At 44.4% G+C, this 24815-nt stretch overlaps 1 protein-coding gene across 1 annotated transcript in view; it reads left to right on the plus strand.

The window, feature by feature from the left end:
• The window catches only part of LOC142401575 (RAC-beta serine/threonine-protein kinase-like), a 36098-nt gene that overhangs the window by 3808 nt on the left and 7475 nt on the right, over positions 1-24815 (plus strand). Inside the window, exons 4-12 of the mRNA XM_075487044.1 lie at positions 424-535; positions 672-831; positions 1247-1378; positions 2117-2182; positions 4846-4914; positions 5006-5128; positions 5536-5664; positions 9060-9274; positions 9358-9445. Of these exons, the coding sequence (XP_075343159.1) occupies positions 424-535; positions 672-831; positions 1247-1378; positions 2117-2182; positions 4846-4914; positions 5006-5128; positions 5536-5664; positions 9060-9274; positions 9358-9445 (1094 nt within the window). The remainder of the gene's footprint in view (positions 1-423; positions 536-671; positions 832-1246; positions 1379-2116; positions 2183-4845; positions 4915-5005; positions 5129-5535; positions 5665-9059; positions 9275-9357; positions 9446-24815) is intronic.

Here is a 24815-nt window from a genome sequence, read left to right on the forward strand (position 1 = left end):
TTAAAGTGAAGCGAGTTAAAGTAAAGCGAGTTAAAGTGAAGCGAGTTAAAGCGAATTAAAGTGAGTTAAAGCGAGTTAAAGTGAAGCGAGTTAAAGTGAGTTAAAGTGAAGCGAGTTAAAGTGAGTTAAAGTTAGTTAAAGTGAAGCGAGTTAAAGTGAGTTAAAGTGAAGCGAGTTAAAGCGAGTTAAAGTGAAGCAAGTTAAAGTGAAGCGAGTTAAAGCGAGTTAAAGCGAGTTAAAGTGAAGCGAGTTAAAGTGAAGCGAGTTAAAGCGAGTTAAAGTGAAGCGAGTTAAAGTTAGTTAAAGTGAAGCGAGTTAAAGTGAAGCGAGTTAAAGTGAGTTAAAGTTAGTTAAAGTGAAGCGAGTTAAAGTTAGTTAAAGTGAAGCGAGTTAAAGCGAGCCCCCTGTAAATGCTGTTTGCAGAGTGCCAGCTAATGAAGACTGAAAGACCCCGGCCCAACACGTTTGTCATTCGTTGCCTTCAGTGGACTACTGTCATTGAACGTACTTTTCATGTGGAAAGCAACCAGGAGAGGTACAGAAACACGAACATCATATCGAACAAGCTTTCCATTATTTGATCTGATGAGCATTTAAACTTGGATGTGGCTGCTCGAATACTGTGATGGCGAAGGGATGTAAATTTGTGACCGTTTGTGGTGCTTTCTCAGAAAGGAGTGGATGAGTGCAATCCAGTCGGTGGCAAATAGTCTGAAGATGCGGGAACAGAAGGAGGAGGAGGAGGAGGAACCCATGGATGTGTTGAGTGTTCCCTGCCAGAACAGCCTGGAAGAGATGGAACTGGCCATATCCAAGAGCCATAACAAAGTGGTGAGAGGATTATTTGATACATACATACATACATACATATATATATCTATTGATCAGGACTGTCTGCCCCTGGGTTACCCAGTCTGGGTGGGTCCCATCCATCATCAGCAGCTGGTTCATCTGTGCTGGAAGGCGTTCATGGAGGACTGTTGGTTTCTTAGCCAGGAGGTGTGCATCAGGGCCTCGTGCAGTCCAGCTCTTCATATCTGGGACTCTTGAATGTGATGCTTACTGCTTCTTCTGACTGTGTGTGTTTTGACTTGTTGGCCTCTGCTGCATGTCCTCCTCCTCTTAGCTGTCTCCGCTGTACTGTGCGCTCTGATGCCCAAAGAAACATGGTTCATGTTTTTATTCTGTCCTATTCTCTTTCACACTATAAGTCCAACGTTTAATACACTCTTTGTGTCTTTTACAGACGATGAGTGATTTCGAATACCTTAAGCTCCTTGGGAAGGGTACCTTTGGAAAGGTGATTCTAGTCAAAGAGAAGTCCACTGGAGTACATTATGCCATGAAAATACTACGCAAAATGGTCATAATAGCCAAGGTAAGTAAGGCTTGGAACTCCAGGCTTTATGCATTCTGTCACATTTTATATAGCATCATGAATTTCTTTCAGAGTATTTAAACAACAAAGATTTGGGTGAGGGTTAGAGCCCGAGGCTTTAGGGAGACCAGACGCAGCACAGGAAGTGGTTGTGTGTTTCTACTGAGATGGAGCTCGATCATCCACTCAGCAATGCTGATGATGGGTGACATGAAAACAAAAGAAAACAGACTCATTACTGATGTAGCCGAAAGCTACATGTGCTGCTAGCTTTCAGACTGGTGTGTCTGACATGATGATCACTGAACGCTTAATGTTAGCTCGCGCTGTCTTCACACCTTCGGTGGTTTTTTGACCATTGCACCTGGACATCTTCATATTGTGCCCTCTTTCCACATGCTGATATATTTTTATGGGTCTAAATAACATGGAGACAGTACAGCAACTCTCCCCTTTGACTCACACCTCTTATCAAGTTAATTAGCTGAATTAATCATCAACACCTCACAGTCCAATGCAATCTGTTTGCATCTGTTTGCATCTGTTTGAATGTTTGCATCTGTTTGCATCTGTTTGCATCTGTGCACTTTTGCTCTTGTTCTTGGGGATTGAAGGAGATTAAAGTAAGGAGGATATTCTGTGGCTCCTAACTTTCAGTGGTCACTGCAGAGCTGTGCTCGTTTGTTCTGAAACTGTTTCAGTGTTTTCAGCGTTTGGCTCTTGTCTGTTTGTTGGCAGGATGAGGTGGCCCACACGGTGACAGAGAGCAGAGTGTTACAGAACACCAGGCACCCCTTTCTTACGGTGAGACACATTAGTTTTTCATTTATTGTGTGTTGTGTTGCTTTCAAACTAAATAAGGTGTTTGTTTAATGACTGCTATCATCCTACTGCTGTTTGTTAGGAGATAATTAGCTCTTTAAAACCATAATAGGCTATGTGCAGCAAAGAATGATCTAGAATAGGACTTGTATTCCTCTACTTGTGATTTTAAATGCTGATCTAAGCATTTTTAGGGTTTCTGGGACATCCCCGGTCTGGAATAGTGTCCCCACAAGGTTTGACAGCTGTTGTATTTCCTGTTGTTCAGTGCGTGGCCTCCCGAACTGTTGTGCTGTTCCTTCTTCAATGTTTCCTCCTTTTTCTGTGCACCGGGATCATCTGTGACACCCTATATTCGTGAAGACGTTAGAGGGTATAAAAATGCAGGAAACCAGTCAAATCACAGCAGTTTGTCACTGAATCACAGTGTTAGCAACATTAGCAGAATAAGTCATAGGTGACATTTTCCCGTCTTAGGTGGATTAAAACATACTTCATGCTTGGGAGGGGTGTGGCGGATGGTTACTAAAGTCGACTCATTCACTAACAGAGATCTGATATTCAGCATTCACATTTAATAGTTTGATGTTTTTGTTCAGTTATTTAGGTTTTCTGGATTTTCTCCTCTTATGTTTATTGATTTATTTCATTTGGGTGGTGTGGGAGCGGACTCAGTCATTATGGGGTTTTGGGGGGTAGTAGCAGGTAGGAGGCTGCAGAGAAGTGTGTAAGACTACAACTCTGCATCCTGCTCTGAGCCCTGGGTTGTCATGTTTTAGGGTGACTGATAAATTCGTCCATATTTCTAGAAATGAGAGCTGCTCCTTCCAACGTGGGATCAGACCAGGTTTTCTCCAGAAAGATTGCCAATTATCTCTGTAGCCCACGTTGTTTGCTGGACACCATCTAGACAACCAGCGATTGTAGGACGACATGCGGCTAAACATGTCATCACTGGTCAGATTTGGCAGGGGTCCAGAGAAAACTACGGAGTCCCACATTGTTCTGGCTAAATTACACACCGATGCAACATTAATTTTAGTGACCTCCGATTGGCGTAACCGGGTGTCATTAACGCCGACGTGAACAACTATTTTACAGTAGAATAGAATATCCTTTATTTTCCCACAAGTGAGAAAAATGCACGTTCCAGAGCTCGGTAATGAAGGAATAGACACAAAAAGAGGTAAATAAATCCATGAAGGTGTGTACGGGATGTGAAATAGTCTGAACAGCATGAACATGATAAGATGGAGGTGAAACAGTAAGGAGCAGTGATGATGGATGATGAGGTGTTATGGAGTCTGATGGTGGGAATGAGCTGCAGCAGCGCTCCTTCCTCCACTGCGGGAGTTAAAGTCTGTTGCTGAAGGAGCTGCTCATAGCCTGTACCATCACATGCGGGGGGTGGGAGGTGCTGTTAGCTGGGATAGCAGCCTCTCCTCACCTACCTGCTCCACGGGGTCCAGAGGGCCCAGGACAGAGCTGGCTGTCTCAGGCATTGAGTTTCATCCTGTCCCTTTCTGCCGCTGCTCCAGCACGCCACACCATAAAAGCTCTCAGACGCTACCACAGTGTCACAGAAAGTACTGTATTCTACCGTATTCTACTGTATTTACACTTCTGTACGCTCTGCACCCACAACTGCACCCCCACCCACCTGAGCAATGCCATCAATCCATTGGTGGATGACACAACCCTGGTGGTCTCATTACAGAAGGAGGTGAGGAGGTCCAGCAGTTGTCTGGATGTGGTGCAGAGAATAATTCGATCTTTTACACCTCAAAGGCCAACGAACTGATCATAAGCTGGAGAGCCAGCCAATCAGCATGAACTACGTAGAGAGGGTCTCAGACTTCAGCTTTCCTGGGTACCCACATCAGGGAGGACCTGACTGCAAACCCCACCGCACCCCTGAAAAAAGCTCAGAGATTTGACCTCCTGGGGGTCATAAGAAAGGCTGCTGGAGTTATTCTGCCACTGAGCCAGTGGGATGCTGCTGAGAAGAAAGGGTTACCTAACCCCACCCCACCCTGGGGCTGCACAATAACCCCATAATTATAACCCCAAGAAACTCACTGGGTGCCCTTTAATCTACCGGTAGTTCTTATTTCATATTTACCTCTCGATCTTTCATAGTGCCAAATCTGAGAGTTACCTCCATTTAGTTTAAAGATATTCTGATTCTGGGTTAACACCATCTAAAAAGGACTAAGTCAGGACTCAGGGAGTGATGGAATATCCCAAAGCAGACGTGTTCCGACCCGGCTCTGCCAGGGAGAGCAGGAGGTAACATAAAACATGCCCAGATTGAAATCATTTCTTTTCTTTTTGCTGAGGCACAGACATCAGCGAAGCCAAAGCCCACAGTGCCAGTGTTCTCATCATAGTCTGCTCTAAACATCAGAAATGTTTTCAGTCCTCCTTTTGTTTAAGATTAGAGTTTCCATGTTTGTTCTTTACTCCTCAGTTTGAGAAAGCCTCTGAGTGTAAGATGAATATTAATTGAAGGCTGACATTGAAGGCTTCTTCAGAGGTGACTCGACACACCTAATGGGCAGCTTTTCTGACTCCTGATCTCAGCAGCTTTCTTCTCCCTAATGTCAGGATGGCAGAGGTTTTTCATTGTGATGTTTTGGTTGCAGACACTGAAATATGCCTTTCAAACCCACGACCGGCTCTGTTTTGTGATGGAATATGCTAATGGAGGGGAGGTGAGACTTGACATGCACACATCAGAGTTCTCTCTTTCACATCTTCTGCAGTGACAGGGCCGTGTTTGACTCAGCTGCTCTCGTCCTGCAGCTTTTCTTCCACCTGTCACGAGAGCGAGTGTTCACAGAGGAGCGAGCACGCTTCTATGGTGCAGAGATCGTGTCAGCGCTGGAGTACCTGCACTCACGGGATGTGGTCTACCGGGATCTGAAGGTGATCTGAGTGCACAGTACACTGATGCAGCACATATATGTCATCATGGCTCACTTTGGTTGTTAAAAAACAGAATCCAGATGAGTTGAACTGAGAGAAATGTGAAATTTAATGTTCAATTTTTCATTTTCCATCTTAACTGAACAGAGTACACACTGAATTCAACAGTTAGCAACGGTGCTATACTAAGTAAGGAGTGAAATGATCCAAAAAGCTCCCGCTGGCATCACATTTCAGCAGTTTCAGAGCACTTCACTGCTGTATATTTTCAATTAACGGCTACTGTTCACAACATCTCAGCTCCATGACATTGTTAACAAACCATGTGTTTTTTTTTCTTAATGTTCAGGAAGTTTATAAGGTGTTTGGAGAGACCTGATTTGTTGGGTTCTTTCCCTCTGTCACAGCTAGAAAATCTGATGCTGGACAAAGATGGACACGTCAAAATCACAGATTTTGGTCTTTGTAAGGAGGGCATTACTCCAGATGCAACCATGAAAACCTTCTGCGGAACTCCTGAATATTTGGCTCCTGAGGTAAGGCTTAGAGAGGGCTGATAACTTTGGATATTTAGCAGTAACTCACTTGTGCTGCGGATATTTTATTATTTTTTACAGTAAGGAGATGAGGGTGAGGCTGGCACAGCTGCTTGATTTTGGTTCCATACTTTTACTTTAATTACTTCTAGTAATTTTGGAAAATTCAATTCAGTTTTATGTATTTAGCACCATGTCACAACAAATGTCATCTCAAGTACTTCAAAGCTACACTTCATATCCAGCCAATTACAATCCAATTCTTTGTTATAGGCTCTGCCTCCCATTCTACTTTTAGAAACTCTGGGAACCTCAAGTAAACCTGCAGTTTGGGAACAAAGTGCTCTGTTAGGAAAATATCTTACAATGAGATCTTTAAGATATGATGGAGCTCGGTCATTAAGAGCTTTATATGTAAGGAGAAGAATCTTAAATTCTATTCTGAATTTAACAGGGAGCCAATGAAGAGAAGCTAAAACTGGAGAAATATGATCTCTGCTGTTAGTTCTCATCAGAACTCTGGCTGCAGCATTTTGGATCAACTGAAGGCTTTTCAGAGAATATGTGGGACAGCCCAATAATAAAGAATTACAGTAGTCCAATCTTGAAGTAACAAATGCATGGACTAGTTTTTCTGCATCACTCTGAGACAAGATGTTCCTGATTTTAACAATATTACGAAGGTGAAAGAAGGCAGTCCTAGAAACCTGTTTTATATGCGAGTCAGTATGCTGTCTAATAATGTTACCTAATGGAAGCATGTATAAAGTGAAAAGAATCGGTCCAAGCACAGAACCCTGGAGAACTCCATGACTTACTCTGGTGTGTGAGGAAGATTCTTCATTTACAAGAAAAAACTGAAATCTATCAGATAAATATGACTTAAACCAGCCTAATGCAGTTCCTTTAATCCCAATAACATGTTCAAGTCTCTGTAATAAGATACTGTGATCGACCGTATCAAATGCAGCACTGAGATCCAACAGGACAAGCACAGACACAAGTCCGCTATCAGAGGCTAAGAGGAGATCATTGGTAACTTTCAGCAGTGCAGTTTCTGTGCTATGATGCACTCTGAATCCTGACTGAAACTCTTCAAACAGATTATTTCTGTGTAAGTGATCACAAAGCTGAGCTGCAACTAATTTTTCAAGAACTTTAGACATAAAAGGGAGATTGGATATAGGTCTATAATGAGCCAACACTTCTGAATGAAGAGAATCCAGGAATGGGGACACTAACACTGGAATCATGTCCGGAATGGTTTTATATACAGGTCGTTGACAGGAAACACCTTCTTGAACAGTCTGGTTGGTTAAGAACAGGAGAAAGTTCTGTTTGAGAACAGGTGCAACAAATTGATGTTGTGGACAGGTAAGGAAGAGGGAGTGGGGGGTCTCATGAGTTAAAACAAGCTGTCACAGTTAAAAGCATTACTCCAGAGAATCAAAGGTGTGGGCCTAATCTTTCATTTATTCTTACATTTTGCATAGATAAATGTCCTGTTGTGTGCAGAAAACATGGAGGTTTGTACACAGGCTATTCTTTATTCATCATATATCCAGCTACATTGATGTGCATGTCTTTGAGCAAAGTGCTCAGGTCACATTTCAGTTGTCCTGGGTATTTTTGTCCTTCGGGGCCCCCAAAGTATCAGGCCCCAAAAAGGTTGCCAGATCAGAGGAGAAGGTGTAGAGACAGTGGTTGAAAAAGTAGAATTCATCAGTGACTACCTTTTGTCAAAAGGTAGTCAAACCTCTGCTGTGAGGCGACAGCCCTGACTGCCACACCACCATGCAGCCCTGAAAATGTGCATATAACAAATCCAACTTTATTTTCCTCGTGGAAGTGAAGCAGAGAGAGAGACGGCGAACGCATTGAGACGTTGTTTGTAGCTTCGGTGAGTCCTACACCCTCACCAGAATAACCCAACGCTCAGTAGATGATATGAATGGAAACTCAGAGCTGATTGAGTACAAATCTTCTCCTTCCAGGTATCATGTCCAGGATTACACCATCTGCTGTAGTTTAATAGTTTATTAAATCATTGTGCTAACTCTGATAAGCTACATTGTGCTACTTTAAAGGAGACATTCTTTGTGATCACTGTGCTTGTGCTTTCTCACGATGAAATCCCTTCAAAGTTTGGATCGGAACAGATAGTAATTCATGGACATTAATTAAAGCATGAGCTCACTGGCTCACTAATTTTAACCATTCGCCTTGAATGATGATGATGTTGTTAAAACTCAGTCATATATGATCCAATCAGGCCCAAACTAAAAATGTATAATTCGTCTCTGCCCGGGCACATCTGCATGCCGATATGGATGAAATGCCACCCTCAAACCTTGTGGTAACAATCAGTGACATTTTCACACTTTGAGCCACCTTCATTCTGCTGAACTCATCTACTACAAACTTGGCCTGTGAATTGTCAAGGCAATTATGATGCCTCAAAGTTGTTTTTTTTTGTCAGAGCCATGGCAGCATCACAAACATTGTTATCCCACCATGACAAGGAAGATGTGATAATTCGTACATTTAAATCCTGTATGAAGCAATCTTAGCCTGAACACTTTCAGTAACCAAAATTCACTTTTAGCATCATTTCGTTGTTGCATATTGTCCTCAAAGTTAGACAAATGTCATCCAATTTCCATGGCAAAGGGAACAGTGGGAGACAAAGACACGAGGTAACGCTGAGAAAAGGCTTTCTCTGGAGATTTAGAAGGGAGCCGGATCTCACTCAGGAAGTGAGATATCCTTAAAAAGGGTGTTCTGACGAGGGTAGATGACGAACAGGTGTGACGGCAGGAGTGATCCAGCCTCTGCCCCAGAGTCCCGGGAAACCTGCCCCGCCCTCACCTAAGACTCAGAAACCCAACAGCAACAACAGCCAAGCATGATGGTGACAAACCCTTTGTGGGGAAACAGGTTGGTTTGTTGCTATTTAATGGTCACATATGACGAGCGTCCAAGCAGATAGACGTTCACTGAATTAAAGAGATGCATAAGAAAGGGAGAACATTGTACCTCAGCTCAGTTTCTTGGCTGCAGCCTGTTGGCTAACAGAATGCAGAAACGGCTCTTTAAAACCACCATAAAAAGCAGTTCCCCTCCAGCTGCCTCCTGCATGTTTGCTCTTTGGGAACCTCTCCACTGTTTCACTGTTCTGATGAGGATCTTCAAATACTCTGGAGAATACTATGAAATTAAAGTAAAGCCCTTCTCTCTCATTAAACCATTTATACATCTGACTTTTGTCATTGACATCATCAGAACTTTGTCCTTTTCATAATCTCTTGGCACCTCCACAAAGTCTTGGCTGCCTTCAGATGGTTCAAAGTGTAATCTGGTTCTGTTGGAAACATGGAAATGTCTCTGCTCAACAGGTTCTAGAAGACAATGACTACGGCCGGGCGGTGGACTGGTGGGGTCTCGGTGTAGTCATGTATGAGATGATGTGCGGCCGCCTGCCTTTTTACAACCAGGACCATGAGCGTCTGTTTGAGCTCATTCTGATGGAGGAGATCCGCTTCCCCAGGAACCTGACGCCCGAGGCCAAGGCCCTGCTGGCCGGCCTGCTGAAGAAGGACCCCAAACAGAGGTACAGCCCCCGAGTGAAACTGCTCCTGCACTGATTTCACCTGTCAATGCTTCAGTCTCACAGAGTTCTGTTTGGACTGACAGATTAGGGGGGGGTCCCAATGATGCCAAAGAAGTAATGAGTCACAAATTTTTCATTTCTATCAACTGGCAGGATGTGGAACACAGAAAGGTAAGACATCCTGTGGCTGAGGTAGGTGAAATTAAGGTCAACAAGGTTCACAGCTTCAACAGTAGTTTTAGAATTGGACAGTTGTGTTGATAAAATGCTCGCATGTTTAACCGTGCTAATGAAACAGGAAAGCAAAATAAAACCAGATAAAGCTTTTTCTTCAAATTACATTACATTACATTACGGTTATTCTGCAGACGCTTTTATCCAAAGCGACTTACAATCAGTGTGTTCCACATCGGGAGGCAAAAGAACTTCAGGTCACAAGAAATCAGAAGTGCATTTCCTTCCAAAACCAAACAGCTGAGAACAGAACTAGTGCTAGAGTAAGTGCGGTAAGTTAGGTACCGAGACAGATGGGAAGACAATTTAGAAAACACATAAGTGCTGAAGTCTGAAAAGTAGTTACGGAAGGACCAGCAGCTGAATAAAAGCAGAAATATTCTTGGAAAAGAGACAAATACTTGAAAATGTGAACAAATAAACACAAAACCAGTGGCTGAAGTCTTAGCAGAAGTCACAATTTAATACTGTGACAAAAGATATTAAAGTTATCAATGAACTTAATCCCATGGGCGATGCATGCATTTGACAACCATGTGTTTAGGCCAAGAAGTCCAAGAAGTTCAATTCCTTTACCCACAGTAGGAATGGGGCCTGAAATGGAGACCCGGTGTGCTCCATAGTGACACAGACTCTCCAACAGCAGAGAAAAATCCTTCTTCAGGATCTCAGAGCCAGTCTTCCTTCTCAGAATATCAAAAGACCCTGTGTGGACAATGATCCTCGTGCCATCTGGATGAGTAGACAGAATGGTCGGCAAAATATCTATCACTTCCCTGACTGATGTATCAGAAAAAGTTATATTTTCCGTCTTTGCCATTCTGACATGCTGCGTTATAGAATCCCCGATTAGAATGGTGTCTATTCCTTTTTGTGTGGAGGTGTCGATCGCTTCTGTAGTCCTCACCTTGGTTGTGGGATTTGGGCTTCTCCTGATGATCTGGTTAGCCCTTGGCTGAAGTTTGGGGCCATTTCTCTTGTTTGTCTCCATGTTTGGGTTACATTCATCATCACACACTCTATTTTGAGTCAACGGATCGTATCTATTGTGCAATAGAACTTCAGGTGGCGGAGTGAGTGCTGGAGGTTTAGGTTTGGTGCTGGGTTTACCTCTGCGACAGACAACATGAGACCAGATCCTGGCTGGGGTTGATGATTTGGGTTTGGCACCAACACTGTCCCAGTGGGAGATGTCAGTCGGACCGTCCGGTTTGGAAGCTACACCAGATATTCCAGTGTCATTTGGACAAATCCAGGGAAGTGTGTCAGCCAGGTCTGCAGTGTGAGATTCCACATTAGCTGTGATCCCGTGTAGAAAGATCTGAGTTGAAGGCTCCACAGCCTGCGCAGGAGCTATAATAGAGTCAATAAATTCCTCGTCGTTACGAATGTCTTGCAGCGTTTCAATCCTCTTCTCGAGCTGTGCTACCTTCGCAAAGAGTAGCTCACACTGTGTGCAGCTCACTGATACTGCAGGGTTAGGAGTCATTGTTCTGTCCGATTTTCTTTGTAAACAGGAGGGCTAATTCCGTTTACAAATATACAATTGAAAGAAAAAGAATAAAAGAATGAAATTATATCCAAGACTTGTGGAAAGAAGTAGAATGATTTAAAAGCGAATAAAGCAATAAGCAGCAGGAGGAAGCAGAGACACGTCTGCACTCTTCAGAAGCAGGAAGTAATGCAGAAGCATTTGAAGGCTGAAAAGCTGCAGTGGAAGTATGTGAAACTGAACAAAAGCAATGGAAAGGGTTCACAAAGCTGAAGGTTTGGTGAAAATGGCTGAAAACAATTGTTTAGGTCTGGGCTGAAGAGGCTGAAGGATTGAAAACAGAGCCGGAAGGATTTCAGGCTGAAATGTAATGGAAAAGCTTCAATGGAATGTTGAACTGAATTGTACACCAAACAATTCAGTTCTAAACATCTAAAGACAGATGTGCTGCCTGAACCTTAGGGCATAAAGGGGACCTGGTGTCTTTGTTCCAGGCTCTGATGATGCGAGCTGAATGACCCGGTGTTCACCGTATTAAAGAATATTCCTCATTAGAGACTCTGGCTTCCAGCCTCTGGAAGCTTTGACTCCAGGAAACCGTCCTTACAACACTGTTAGGGAAAAGAAGAAGAAAGCTGTCTGTTTATTATCTGCAGCAGGGCAACATTTCCATCCAGAGGCTGTGATGTTCAAAGGTGCAGAGTTCTCAGAGTTCTCAGTTTATAGGGCAGAGAAGACATCAGACATTTCCTTCTGTCCTGCTGGGAGCAGGTGGGGGTGTTGGGACCGCCCGGCCCCCGGACACTCATGCTGCGTGTACACCAAGGGCGACCTACGCTACCTGGTAGCGGAGGTAGCTGGAGAAGCTTCGCTTGAGAATTTGCTTTGGTAGCTTTGGTAGCTCGTGACGTCACATTTAGAATGTTCAATTTTTAAAGGCCCCGCGGCGGTGCAGCACCCCCGCGGAAAAGAACAAAGGAGGAAAGAGAGGGCAGGGACACGAATAAACGTGTTCAATTCAATTCAATTCAATTCAATTAATTTTTATTTATATAGCGCCAAATACAACAAATGTCATCTCAAGGCACTTAGATAGTAAGTCCAATTCAAGCCAATTGGAATTCAATTAAATAATAATAATCATAATTCATAAAATAATCCAATTCGTTCATATAGAGCCAATTCAAAAACAATTTCCTAGCTAAGAAAACCAACAGATTGCACTGAAAACTTTTTGTTTTTCGGTCCAATCTCCCGGCCTGAGCGTGCCTGAGGCGACTGTGGAGAGAAACGACTCCCTTTTAACAGGAAGAAACCTCTGGCAGAACCAGACTCAGGAAGGGTGGCCATCCGCCTCCACCAGCTGGGGTTTGAGAAGACAGAAAGGGGGGGGAGGGGGCCGCGGCTGTGGCGGCACTGTAACACCATTCAAAGGATATCTGTTGGAACAGGGAAACACGAGTTAATGACCACAATAATATCACATATACATAAAGAGAGTAAAGTGAGGAAAGGTGTGACAGATGAGGCCCCCCAGCAGTCTAGGCCTATAGCAGCTTAACTATGGGATGTTTCAGGATTACCTGAGCCATCCCTATTCAAGGTAAACACAAGAAACTTGTGCTAACGAAAAAATAAATAAATAAATAAACTAGAAAGCTGCAAGCAGCTGTGAGCGGGACCGAGGTGTGCGTACGTTGGGATGTGCGTACGTTGGGGAATGCGCTGGACGCTGGAGACTCCCAAAAATTTAAAGTTTAGATTCTTTCATGTCGTCGACTGGCAGGTGGCGCTCGTAAAATTTCCTGAGTTTTCGCATACCTTTTGCAAAGAATAAGAATAACGGAGGAGAAAAATAATAATAAACCTTACAGATACTATAGGGTCCTTGCAGTTTCACTGCTTGCAGTTTCCCATGTCCTAAGAGCAACCTGGCCAAGTCTGAAGGTTTTTGCATTAAATATGTAGGAGGAGTTTGATCAAATGCGAGGTGTGAAAAAAGACAGATGTTTCCGACCACCAGCAGGTGGCGCTATAGGTGGATGATACTATGATAATATGTACGCGTTCAGGCTGGGTCTAGCCATCACCGTATGGAGTTTGGGACAGATTGGATAATGTATGTGGAAGTTATAAGCGACTTAATTTTTCATGGCGAGTCATAAATTTGAGGCTTCGCCACGGCCACGCCCTTTGAGGTTTGAAAAAGTTTCTCCATGAATTGTTCCCCCAATGTCTTAAGAGTAACCTGGGCAAGTTTGAAGGTTTTTGCATTAAATATGTAGGAGGAGTTTGATCAAATGCGAGGTATGGAAAAAAAAAGATGTTTCCAACCACCAGCAGGTGGCGCTATAGGTGGATGTCAATATGATAATATGTACGTGTTCAGGCTGGGTCCAGCATTCACCGTATGAGGTTTGGGACAGATTGGATAATGTATGTGGGAGTTATAAGCGACTTAATTTTTTGTGGCGAGTGATGGCGAGTCATCAAACTTTGAGGCGTCGCCACGGCCACGCCCTTTAAGTTTTGAAAAAGTTGGCCAATGATTTTTCCCCCCCATGTCTTAAGAGTAACCTGGCCAAGTTTGAAGTCTGTAGCATTAAATCTGTAGGACGAGTTCGATCTTATGCAAGGCGTGGAATCGGTCAAAAATGGCACGAAAACGCACTTTCCATCCAAAATGGCCGCCTTCCTGTGGACGTGGCACATTGGCGGCATGAGACTTTTTTGTGCGTCTGGGAATGATGAATGAGTGTACCGAATTTCGTTGTCCCACGCGAAACTAACCCCATTGCGGGCACCATTTTTAAGCATTGTAGGGGGCGCTAAAGAGTCAATGAGCGACTCCCAAAAATATAAAGTTTAGATTCTTTCATGTCGTCGACTGGCAGGTGGCGCTCGCAAAATTTCAAGAGTTTTTGCATACCTTTTGCAAAGAATAAGAATAACGGAGGAGAAAAAAAAAAAAAAAAAACTAGAAAGCTGCAAGAAGCTGTAGGCGGGACCGAGATGGCGTACGTTGGGATGTGCGTACGTTGGGGCATGCGCTGGACGCTGGAGCTGCAGCTCTGCCCACACGCACGATACCCTCTGCGTACGTACGAGCACATAATAACCCCAATGCGGAGGGGTTTTTGAAAATTTCTAGGGGGCGCCACTGAGCCATTTTGATCCACACACACACAATACCCTTTACATACGTACGAGGTCGTCAGGGTGGACGTGTGTGCCAAGTTTCATGATGTTGCAATGATGAAAAGGCTTTAAAATCACAAACGCCATCACACGATTTTCACCGCCTGGCCACGCCCACACCTTTCAGAGTTTGGAAAAGTTTCTCAAGAGTTTTCTTCCCCCCTAGCTTAAGAGTAACCTGGCCAAGTTTGGAGCTGTTTCCATTAAATCTGTAGGAGGAGTTAGATCAAATGCGAGTTGTGGAAAAAAAAAGACGTTTCTGACCACCAGCAGGTGGCGCTGTTGGTGGATGTCACTATTTTATCTATGCGCGTTCAGGCTGGGTCCAGATATCACCGTATGAAGTTTGGCACAGATTGGATAATGTATGTGGAAGTTATAAGCGACTTAATTTTTCATGGCGAGTCATAACTTTGAGGCGTCGCTACGGCCACGCCCTTTGAGTTTTGACAAAGTCTCTCCATGATTCTTTCCCCCCATGTCTTAAGAGTAACCTGGCCAAGTTTGGAGCTGTTACCATTAAATCTGTAGGAGGAGTTTGATCAAATGCAAGGAGTGGAAAAAAAAAGATGTTTCCAAGCACCAGCAGGTGGCGCTATAGGTGGATGTCACTATTTTGTACATGCGCGTTCAGGCTGGGTCCAGCATTCACCGTATGAAGTTTGGGACAGATTGGATGATGTATGTGGGAGTTATAAGTGACTTAATTTTTTGTGGCGAGTGATGGCGAGTCATCAAACTTTGAGGCGTCGCCATGCCCACGCCCTTTAAGTTATGAAAAAGTTTACCCATGAATTTTCCCCCCCATGTCTTAAGAGTAACCTGGCCAAGTTTGAAGTCTGTAGCATGAAATCTGTAGGACAAGTTCGATCTTATGCAAGGCGTGGAATCGGTCAAAAATGGCACGTAAACGCAGTTTCCATCCAAAATGGCCGCCTTCCTGTAGACCTGGCACATTGGCGGCCTGAGACTTTTTTGTGCGTCTGGGCATGATGAATGAGTGTACCGACTTTCGTTGTCCCACGCGAAACTAATCCTATTAAGTGGATCATTTTTATGCATCGTAGGGGGCGCTACAGAGCCAATGAGCGACTCACAAAGATATCATGTTTAGATTCTTTCATGTCGTCGACTAGCACGTGGCGCTCGCAAAATTTCCTGAGTTTTCGCATACCTTTTGCAAAGAATAAGAAGAAAGAATAATAATAATCCTTACAGATACAATAGGGTCCTTGCAGTTTCACTGCTCGGTCCCTAATAATAACTAGAAAGCTGCAAGCAGCTGTGAGCGGGACCGAGGTGTGCGTACGTTGGGATGTGCGCAAGATGTGGCATGCGCTGGACGCCGTAGTCGCGCAGCTCTGCCCTAACACACGATACCCTCTGCGTACGTACAAGCACATAAAAACCCCAATGTGGAGGGGTTTTTGAAAATTTCTAGGGGGCGCCACTGAGCCATTTTGCTCCGCCCACACACGATACCCTTTACATACATACAAGGTCGAGAGGGTGGACGTGTGTGCCAAGTTTCATGACTTTGCGATGATTATAAGGCTTTCAAACCACAAACGCCATCACACGATTTTCACTGCCTTGCTACGGCCACGCCCTTTGAGATTTGAAAAAGTTTCTCCATGAATTTTTTCCCCCCATGTCTTAAGAGTAACCTGGCCAAGTTTGAAGTCTGTAGCATCAAATCTGTAGGACAAGTTCGATCAAATGCGAGGTGTGGGGAAAAAAAAGATATTTCCAACCACCAGCAGGTGGCGCTGTAGGTGGATGTCTCTATTTTATATGTACACATTCAGGCTGGGTCCAGCATTCACCGTATGAAGTTTGGGACAGATTGGATAATGTATGTGGGAGTTATAAGCGACTTAATTTTTTATGGCAAGTCATAAATTTGAGGCGTCGCCACCGCCACGCCCTTTGAGGTTTGAAAAAGTTGGCCAACGATTTTTTCCCCCCATGTCTTAAGAGTAACCTGGCCAAGTTTGAAGCTTGTAGCATGAAATCTGTAGGAGGAGTTTGATCAAATGCGAGGTGTGAAAAAAAAAAGATATTTCCAACCACCAGCAGGTGGCGCTGTAGGTGGATGTCTCTATTTTATATGTACACATTCAGGCTGGGTCCAGCATTCACCGTATGAAGTTTGGGACAAATTGGATAATGTTTGTGGGAGTTATAAGCGACTTGATTTTTTATGGCGAGTCATAAATTTGAGGCGTCGCCACGGCCACGCCCTTTAAGTTTTGAAAAAGTTGGCCAATGATTTTTTCGGCCCATGTCTTAAGAGCAACCTGGCCAAGTTTGAAGGTTTTTGCATTAAATATGTAGGAGGAGTTCGATCAAATGCGAGGTGTGGAAAAAAAAAGACATTTCCAACCACTAGCAGGTGGCGCTATAGGTGGATGTCACTATTTTATATGTGAGCTTTCAGTCTGGGTCCAGCATTCACCGTATGAAGTTTGGGACAGATTGGATAATGTATGTGGGAGTTATAAGCGACTTCATTTTTCGTGGCGAGTGATGGCGAGTCATCAAATTTTGAGGCGTCGCCACGGCCACGCCCTTTAAGTTTTGAAAAAGTTGGCCAATGAATTTTTCCCTCCATGTCTTAAGAGTAACCTGGCCAAGTTTGCAGTCTGTAGCATTAAATCTGTAGGACAAGTTCGATCTTATACAAGGTGTGGAATCGGTCAAAAATGGCACGAAAACGCACTTTCCATCCAAAATGGCCGACTTCCTGTGGACGTGGGACCATGGCGGCCTGAGACTTTTTTGTGCGTCTGGGCATGATGAATGAGTGTACCGAATTTCGTCGTCCCACGCGAAACTAATCCTATTGCGGGGACCATTTTTAAGCATCGTAGGGGGCGCTACAGAGCCAATGAGCGACTCCCAAAAATATAAAGTTTAGATTCTTTCATGTCGTCGACCGGCACGTGGCGCTCGCAAAATTTCCTGAGTTTTCGCATACCTTTTGCAAAGAATAAGAAAGAATAATAATAATAACTAGAAAGCTGCAAGCAGCTGTGAGCGGGACCGAGGTGTGCGTACGTTGGATGTGCGCACGTTGGGGCATGCGCTGGATGCCGTAGTCGCGCAGCTCTGCCCACACGCACGATACCCTCTGCGTACGTACAAGCATATAATAACCCCAATGCGGAGAGGTTTTTGAAAATTTCTAGGGGGCGCCACTGAGCCATTTATCTCCGCCCACACACGATACCCTTTACTAACGTACGAAGTCGAGAGGATGGACGTGTGTGCTAAGTTTCATGACCTTGAGATCATGATAAGGCTTTCAAATCATAAACGCCATCACACGATTTTCACCGCCTGGCCACGCCCACACCGTTCAGAGTTTGAAAAAGTTTCTCCATGATTCTTTCCCCCCTTGTCTTAAGAGTAACCTGGCCACGTTTGGAGCTGTTACCATTAAATCTGTAGGAGGAGTTCAATAAAATGCGAGTTGTGAAAAAAAAAGACGTTTCCGACCACCATTAGGTGGAGCTGTAGGTGGATGTCACTATGTTATATGTGCACGTTCATATTGGGTCCAGCATTCACCGTATGAAGTTTGGGACAGATTGGATAATGTGTGTGGGAGTTATAAGCTACTTCATTTTTTGTGGCGAGTGATGGCGAGTCATCAAACTTTGAAGCGTCGCCACACCCACGCCCTTTAAGTTTTGAAAAAGTTTCTCCATGATTTTTTCCCCCGATGTCTTAAGAGTAGCCTGGCCAAGTTTGAAGTCTGTAGCATTAAATCTGTAGGACAAGTTCGATCATATGCAAGGCGTGGAATGGGTCAAATGGCACCAAAATGCACTTTCCATCCAAAATGGCCACCTTCTTGTGGATGTGGGACCATGTCGGCAAGAGACTTTTTTGTGCGTCTGGGCATGATGAATGAGTGTACCGAATTTTGTCGTCCCACTTCAAAATAAACCCATTTCGGGGACCATTTTTAAATATTGTAGGGGGCGCCACTGAGCCATTTTAATCCGCCCACACACGATACCCTTTTTATACGTGTGAGGTGGACAGTGTGGACGTGTGTGCCAAGTTTCATGAGCTTGTGATGATGATAAGGCTTTCAAATCACAAACGCCATCACACGATTTTCACCGCCTGGCCACGCCCACACTGTTCAGAGTTTGGAAAAGTTTCTCCATGATTCTTTCCCTCCATGTCTTAAGAGTAACCAGGCCAAGTTTGAAGCTTGTAGCATGAAATCTGTAGGAGGAGTTTGATCAAATGCGAGTTGTGGAAAAAAAGAGACGTTTCCAACAACCAGCAGGTGGCGCTATAGGTGGATGTCACTATGATAATATGTACGCGTTCAGGCTGGGTCCAGCATTCACCGTATGAAGTTTGGGACAGATTGGATAATGTATGTGGGAGTTATAAGCGACTTAATTTTTTGAGGCGAGTGATGGCGAGTCATCAAACTTTGAAGCGTCGTCACGGCCACGCCCTTTAAGTTTTGAAAGAGTTTCCCCATGAATTTTTCCCCCCATGTCTTAAGAGTAACCTGGCCAAGTTTGAAGTCTGTAGCATTAAATCTGTAGGACAAGTTCGATCTTATGCAAGGCGTGGAATCGGTCAAAAATGGCACGAAAACACACTTTCCATCCAAAATGGCCGCCTTCCTGTGTACGTGGGACCATGGCGGCATGAGACTTTTTTGTGCGTCTGGGCATGATGAATAAGTGTACCGAATTTCATTGTCCTACGCGAAACAACCCCATTGCGGGCACCATTTTTAAGCATCGTAGGGGGCGCTACAGAGCCAATGAGCAACTCCCAAAGATATAATGTTTAGATTCTTTCATGTCGTCGACTAGCACGTGGCGCTCGCAAAATTTCCTGAGTTTTCGCATACCTTTTGCAAAGAATAAGAAGAATAATAATAATAACTAGAAAGCTGCAAGCAGCTGTGAGCGGGACCGAGTGTGCGTACGTTGGGATGTGCGCACGTTGGGCATGCGCTGGACGCCGTAGTCGCGCAGCTCTGCCCACACGCACGATTTCCATTGCGTACGTACGAGCACGCAATAACCCCAATGCATAGGGTTTTTTGAAAATTTCTAGGGGGCGCCACTGAGCCATTTTGCTCCGCCCACACACAATACCCTTTACATACGCACAAGGTCGTCAGGGTGGACGTGTGTACCAAGTTTCATGACTTTACGATGATGATAAGGCTTTCATATTACAAACGCCATCACACGATTTTCACCTCTGGCCACGCCCACACCGTTCAGAGTTTGGAAAAGTTTCTCCATGAAGTTTTGCCCTCATGTCTTAAGAGTAACCTGGCCAAGTTTGAAGATTTTAGCATGAAATATGTAGGAGGAGTTTGATCAAATAAGAGGTGTGGAAAAAAATGAAGTTTCCGACCACCATTAGGTGGCGCTGTAGGTGGATATCACTTTTTTGTATGTGCACGTTCAGTCTGGGTCCAGCATTCACCATATGAAGTTTGGGACAGATTGGATAATGTATGTGGGAGTTATAAGCGACTTAATTTTTTATGGCGCGTCATAAATTTGAGGTGTCGCCACGGCCACGCCCTTTAAGTTTTGAAAAAGTTGGCCAATGATTTTTTCGGCCCATGTCTTAAGAGCAACCTGGCCAAGTTTGAAGGTTTTTGCATTAAATATGTAGGAGGAGTTCGATCAAATGCGAGGTGTGGAAAAAAAAAGACATTTCCAACCACCAGCAGGTGGCGCTATAGGTGGATGTCACTATTTTATATGTGAGCTTTCAGTCTGGGTCCAGCATTCACCGTATGAAGTTTGGGACAGATTGGATAATGTATGTGGGAGTTATAAGCGACTTCATTTTTCGTGGCGAGTGATGGCGAGTCATCAAACTTTGAGGCGTCGCCACGGCCACGCCCTTTAAGTTTTGAAAAAGTTGGCCAATGAATTTTTCCCTCCATGTCTTAAGAGTAACCTGGCCAAGTTTGAAGTCTGTAGCATTAAATCTGTAGGACAAGTTCGATCTTAAGCAAGGCGTGGAATCGGTCAAAAATGGCACGAAAACGCACTTTCCATCCAAAATGGCCGACTTCCTGTGGACGTGGGACCATGGCGGCATGAGACTTTTTTGTGCGTCTTGGCATGATGAATGAGTGTACCGAATTTCATCGTCCCACGCGAAACTAATCCTATTGCGGGGACAATTTTTAAGCATCGTAGGGGGCGCTACAGAGCCAATGAGCGACTCCCAAAAATATAAAGTTTAGATTCTTTCATGTCGTCGACTGGCAGGTGGTGCTCGCAAAATTTCCTGAGTTTTCGCATACCTTTTGCAAAGAATAAGAAAGAATAATAATAACTAGAAAGCTGCAAGCAGCTGTGAGCGGGACCGAGGTGTGCGTACGTTGGATGTGCGCACGTTGTGGCATGCGCTGGACTCCGTAGTCGCGCAGCTCCGCCCACCCGCACGATACCCTCTGCGTACGTACGAGCACATAATAACCCCAATGCGGAGGGGTTTTTGGAAATTTTTAGGGGGCGCCACTGAACCATTTTGCTCCGCCCACAAACGAAACCCTTTACATACACACGAGGTGGTCAGGGTGGACGTGTGTGCCAAGTTTCATGATCTTGCAATGGTGATAAGGCTTTCAAATCACAAACGCCATCACACGATTTTCACCGCCTGGCCACGCCCACACCGTTCAGAGTTTTAAAAAGTTTCTCCATGATTAATTTCCTCCATGTCTTAAGAATAACCTGGCCAAGTTTGAAGCTTGTAGCATTCAATATGTAGGAGGAGTTCGATAAAATATGAGTTGTGGAAAAAAAGAGACGTTTCCAACGACCAGCAGGTGGCGCTATATGTGGTTGTCACTATTTTATGTGTGCACGTTCAGGCTGGGTCCAGAAATCAACGTATGAAGTTTGGGACAGATTGGATAATGTTTGTGGGAGTTATAAGCGACTTAATTCTTCATGGCAAGTCATAACTTTGAGGCGTCGCCACGGCCACGCCCTTTAAGGTTTGAAATAGTTTCTCCATGAATTCCCCCCCCCCATGTCTTAAGAGTAATCTGGCCAAGTTTGAAGCTTTTAGCATTAAATCTGTAGGAGTAGTTCGATCAAATGCGAGGTGTGGAAAAAAAAAGACATTTCCGACCACCAGCAGGTGGCGCTATAGGTGGATGTCAATATGATAATATGTACGCGTTCAGGCTGGGTCCAGCATTCACCGTAAGAAGTTTCGGACAGACTGGATAATGTATGTGGGAGTTATAAGCGACTTCATTTTTTGTGGCGAGTGATGGCGAGTCATCGAACTTTGAGGCGTTGCCACGCCCACGCCCTTTAAGTTTTGAAAAAGTTTCTCCATGAATTTTTCCCCCCATCTCTTAAGAGTAACCTGGCCAAGTTTCAAGTCTGTAGCATTAAATCTGTAGGACAAGTTCGATCTTAAGCAAGGCGTGGAATCGGTCAAAAATGGCACGAAAACGCACTTTCCATCCAAAATGGCCGCCTTCCTGTGTACGTGGGACCATGGCGGCAAGAGACTTTTTTTTGCGTCTGGGCATGATGAATGAGTGTACCGAATTTTGTCGTCCCACGCGAAACTAATCCTATTGCGGGGACCATTTTTAAGCATTGTAGGGGGCGCTACAGAGTCAATGAGCGACTACCAAAAATATAAAGTTTAGATTCTTTCATGTCGTCGACCGGCATGTGGCGCTCGCAAAATTTCCTGAGTTTTCGCATACCTTTTGCAAAGAATAAGAAAGAAAGAAAGAAAGAATAATAATAACTAGAAAGCTGCAAGCAGCTGTGAGCGGGACCGAGTGTGCGTACGTTGGGATGTGCGCACGTTGGGCATGCGCTGGACGCCGTAGTCGCGCAGCTCTGCCCACACGCACGATTCCCATTGCGTACATACGAGCACACAATAACCCCAATGCATAGGGGTTTTTGAAAATTTCTAGGGGGCGCCACTGAGCCATTTTACTCCGCCCACACACAATACCCTTTACATACGTACGAGGTCGTCAGGGTGGACGTGTGTACCAAGTTTCATGACTTTGCGATGATGATAAGGCTTTCATATTACAAACGGCATCACGCGATTTTCACCTCTGGCCACGCCCACACCGTTCAGAGTTTGGAAAAGTTTCTCCATGAAGTTTTGCCCCCATGTCTTAAAAGTAACCTGGCCAAGTTTGAAGATTTTAGCATGAAATATGTAGTAGGAGTTTGATCAAATAAGAGGTGTGGAAAAAAATGAAGTTTCCAACCACCATTAGTTGGCGCTGTAGGTGGATATCACTTTTTTATATGTGCATGTTCAGGCTGGGTCCAGCATTCACCGTATGAAGTTTGGGACAGATTGGATAATGTAGGTGGAAGTTATAAGCGACTTAATTTTTTATGGCGAGTCATAAATTTGAGGCGTCGCCACGGCCACGCCCTTTAAGTTTTGAAAAAGTTGGCCAATGATTTTTTCGGCCCATGTCTTAAGAGCAACCTGGCCAAGTTCCAAGGTTTTTGCATTAAATATGTAGGAGGAGTTCGATCAAATGCGATGTGTGGAAAAAAAAAGACATTTCCATCCACCAGCAGGTGGCGCTATAGGTGTTTATCACTATGATAATATGTACGCGTTCAGGCTGGGTCCAGCAATAACCATATGAAGTTTGGGACAGATTGGATAATGTATGTGGAAGTTATAAGCGACTTAATTTTTAATGGCGAGTCATAAATTTGAGGCGTCGCCACGGCCACGCCCTTTGAGGTTTGAAAAAGTTTCTCCATGAATTTTTTCCCCCATGTCTTAAGAGTAACCTGGCCAAGTTTGAAATCTGTAGCATCAAATCTGTAGGACAAGTTCGATCAAATGCGAGGTGTAGGAAAAAAAAGAAGTTTCCGACTACCAGCAGGTGGCGCTGTAGGTGGATGTCGTTATGATAATATGTACGCGTTCAAGCTGGGTCCAGCATTCACCGTATGAAGTTTGGGACAGATTGGATAATGTATGTGGAAGTTATAAGCGACTTTAATTTTTGTGGCGAGTGATGGCGAGTCATCGAACTTTGAGGCGTCGCCACGGCCACGCCCTTTAAGTTTTGAAAAAGTTTCCCCATGAATCTCTCCCCCCATGTCTTAAGAGTAACCTGGCCAAGTTTCAAGTCTGTAGCATGAAATCTGTGGGACAAGTTCGATCTTATGCAAGGCGTGGAATCGGTCAAAAATGGCACGAAAACGCACTTTCCATCCAAAATGGCCGCCTTCCTGTGTACGTGGGACCATGGCGGCGATAGACTTTTTTGTGCGTCTGGGCAAGATGAATAAGTGTACCGAATTTCGTTGTCCTACGCAAAACTAATCCTATTAAGGGGACCATTTTTAAGCATTGTAGGGGGCGCTACAGAGTCAATGAGCGACTCCCAAAAATATAAAGTTTAGATTTTTTCATGTCGTCGACTAGCAGGTGGCGCTCGCAAAATTTCCTGAGTTTTCGCATACCTTTTGCAAAGAATAAGAAAGAAAGAAAGAATAATAATAATAATAACTAGAAAGCTGCAAGCAGCTGTGAGCGGGACCGAGGTGGCGTACGTTGGGATGTGCGTACGTTGGGGCATACGCTGGACGCTGGAGCTGCAGCTCTGCCCAGACGCACGATACCCTCTGCGTACATACGAGCACATAATAACCCCAATACATAGGGGTTTTTGAAAATTTCTAGGGGGCGCCACTGAGCCATTTTGGTCCGCCCACACACAATACCCTTTACATACGTACGAGGTCGTCAGGGTGGACGTGTGTGCCAAGTTTCATGACTTTACGATGATGATAAGGCTTTCATATTACAAACGCCATCACACGATTTTCACCTCTGGCCACGCCCACACCGTTCAGAGTTTGGAAAAGTTTCTCCATGAAGTTTTGCCCTCATGTCTTAAGAGTAACCTGGCCAAGTTTGAAGATTTTAGCATGAAATATGTAGGAGGAGTTTGATCAAATAAGAGGCCTGGAAAAAAATGAAGTTTCCAACCACCATTAGGTGGCGCTGTAGGTGGATATCACTTTTTTGTATGTGCACGTTCAGGCTGGGTCCAGCATTCACCGTATGAAGTTTGGGACAGATTGGATAATGTATGTGGGAGTTATAAGCGACTTAATTTTTTATGGCGCGTCATAAATTTGAGGTGTCGCCACGGCCACGCCCTTTAAGTTTTGAAAAAGTTGGCCAATGATTTTTTCGACCCATGTCTTAAGAGCAACCTGGCCAAGTTTGAAGGTTTTTGCATTAAATATGTAGGAGGAGTTCGATCAAATGCGAGGTGTGGAAAAAAAAAAGACATTTCCATCCACCAGCAGGTGGCGCTATAGGTGGATGTCACTATTTTATATGTGAGCTTTCAGTCTGGGTCCAGCATTCACCGTATGAAGTTTGGGACAGATTGGATAATGTATGTGGGAGTTATAAGCGACTTCATTTTTCGTGGCGAGTGATGGCGAGTCATCAAAATTTGAGGCGTCGCCACGGCCACGCCCTTTAAGTTTTGAAAAAGTTGGCCAATGAATTTTTCCCTCCATGTCTTAAGAGTAACCTGGCCAAGTTTGAAGTCTGTAG

Source organism: Odontesthes bonariensis, chromosome 16, assembly GCF_027942865.1.
Source record: "Odontesthes bonariensis isolate fOdoBon6 chromosome 16, fOdoBon6.hap1, whole genome shotgun sequence".
Lineage (NCBI taxonomy): Eukaryota > Metazoa > Chordata > Actinopteri > Atheriniformes > Atherinopsidae > Odontesthes > Odontesthes bonariensis.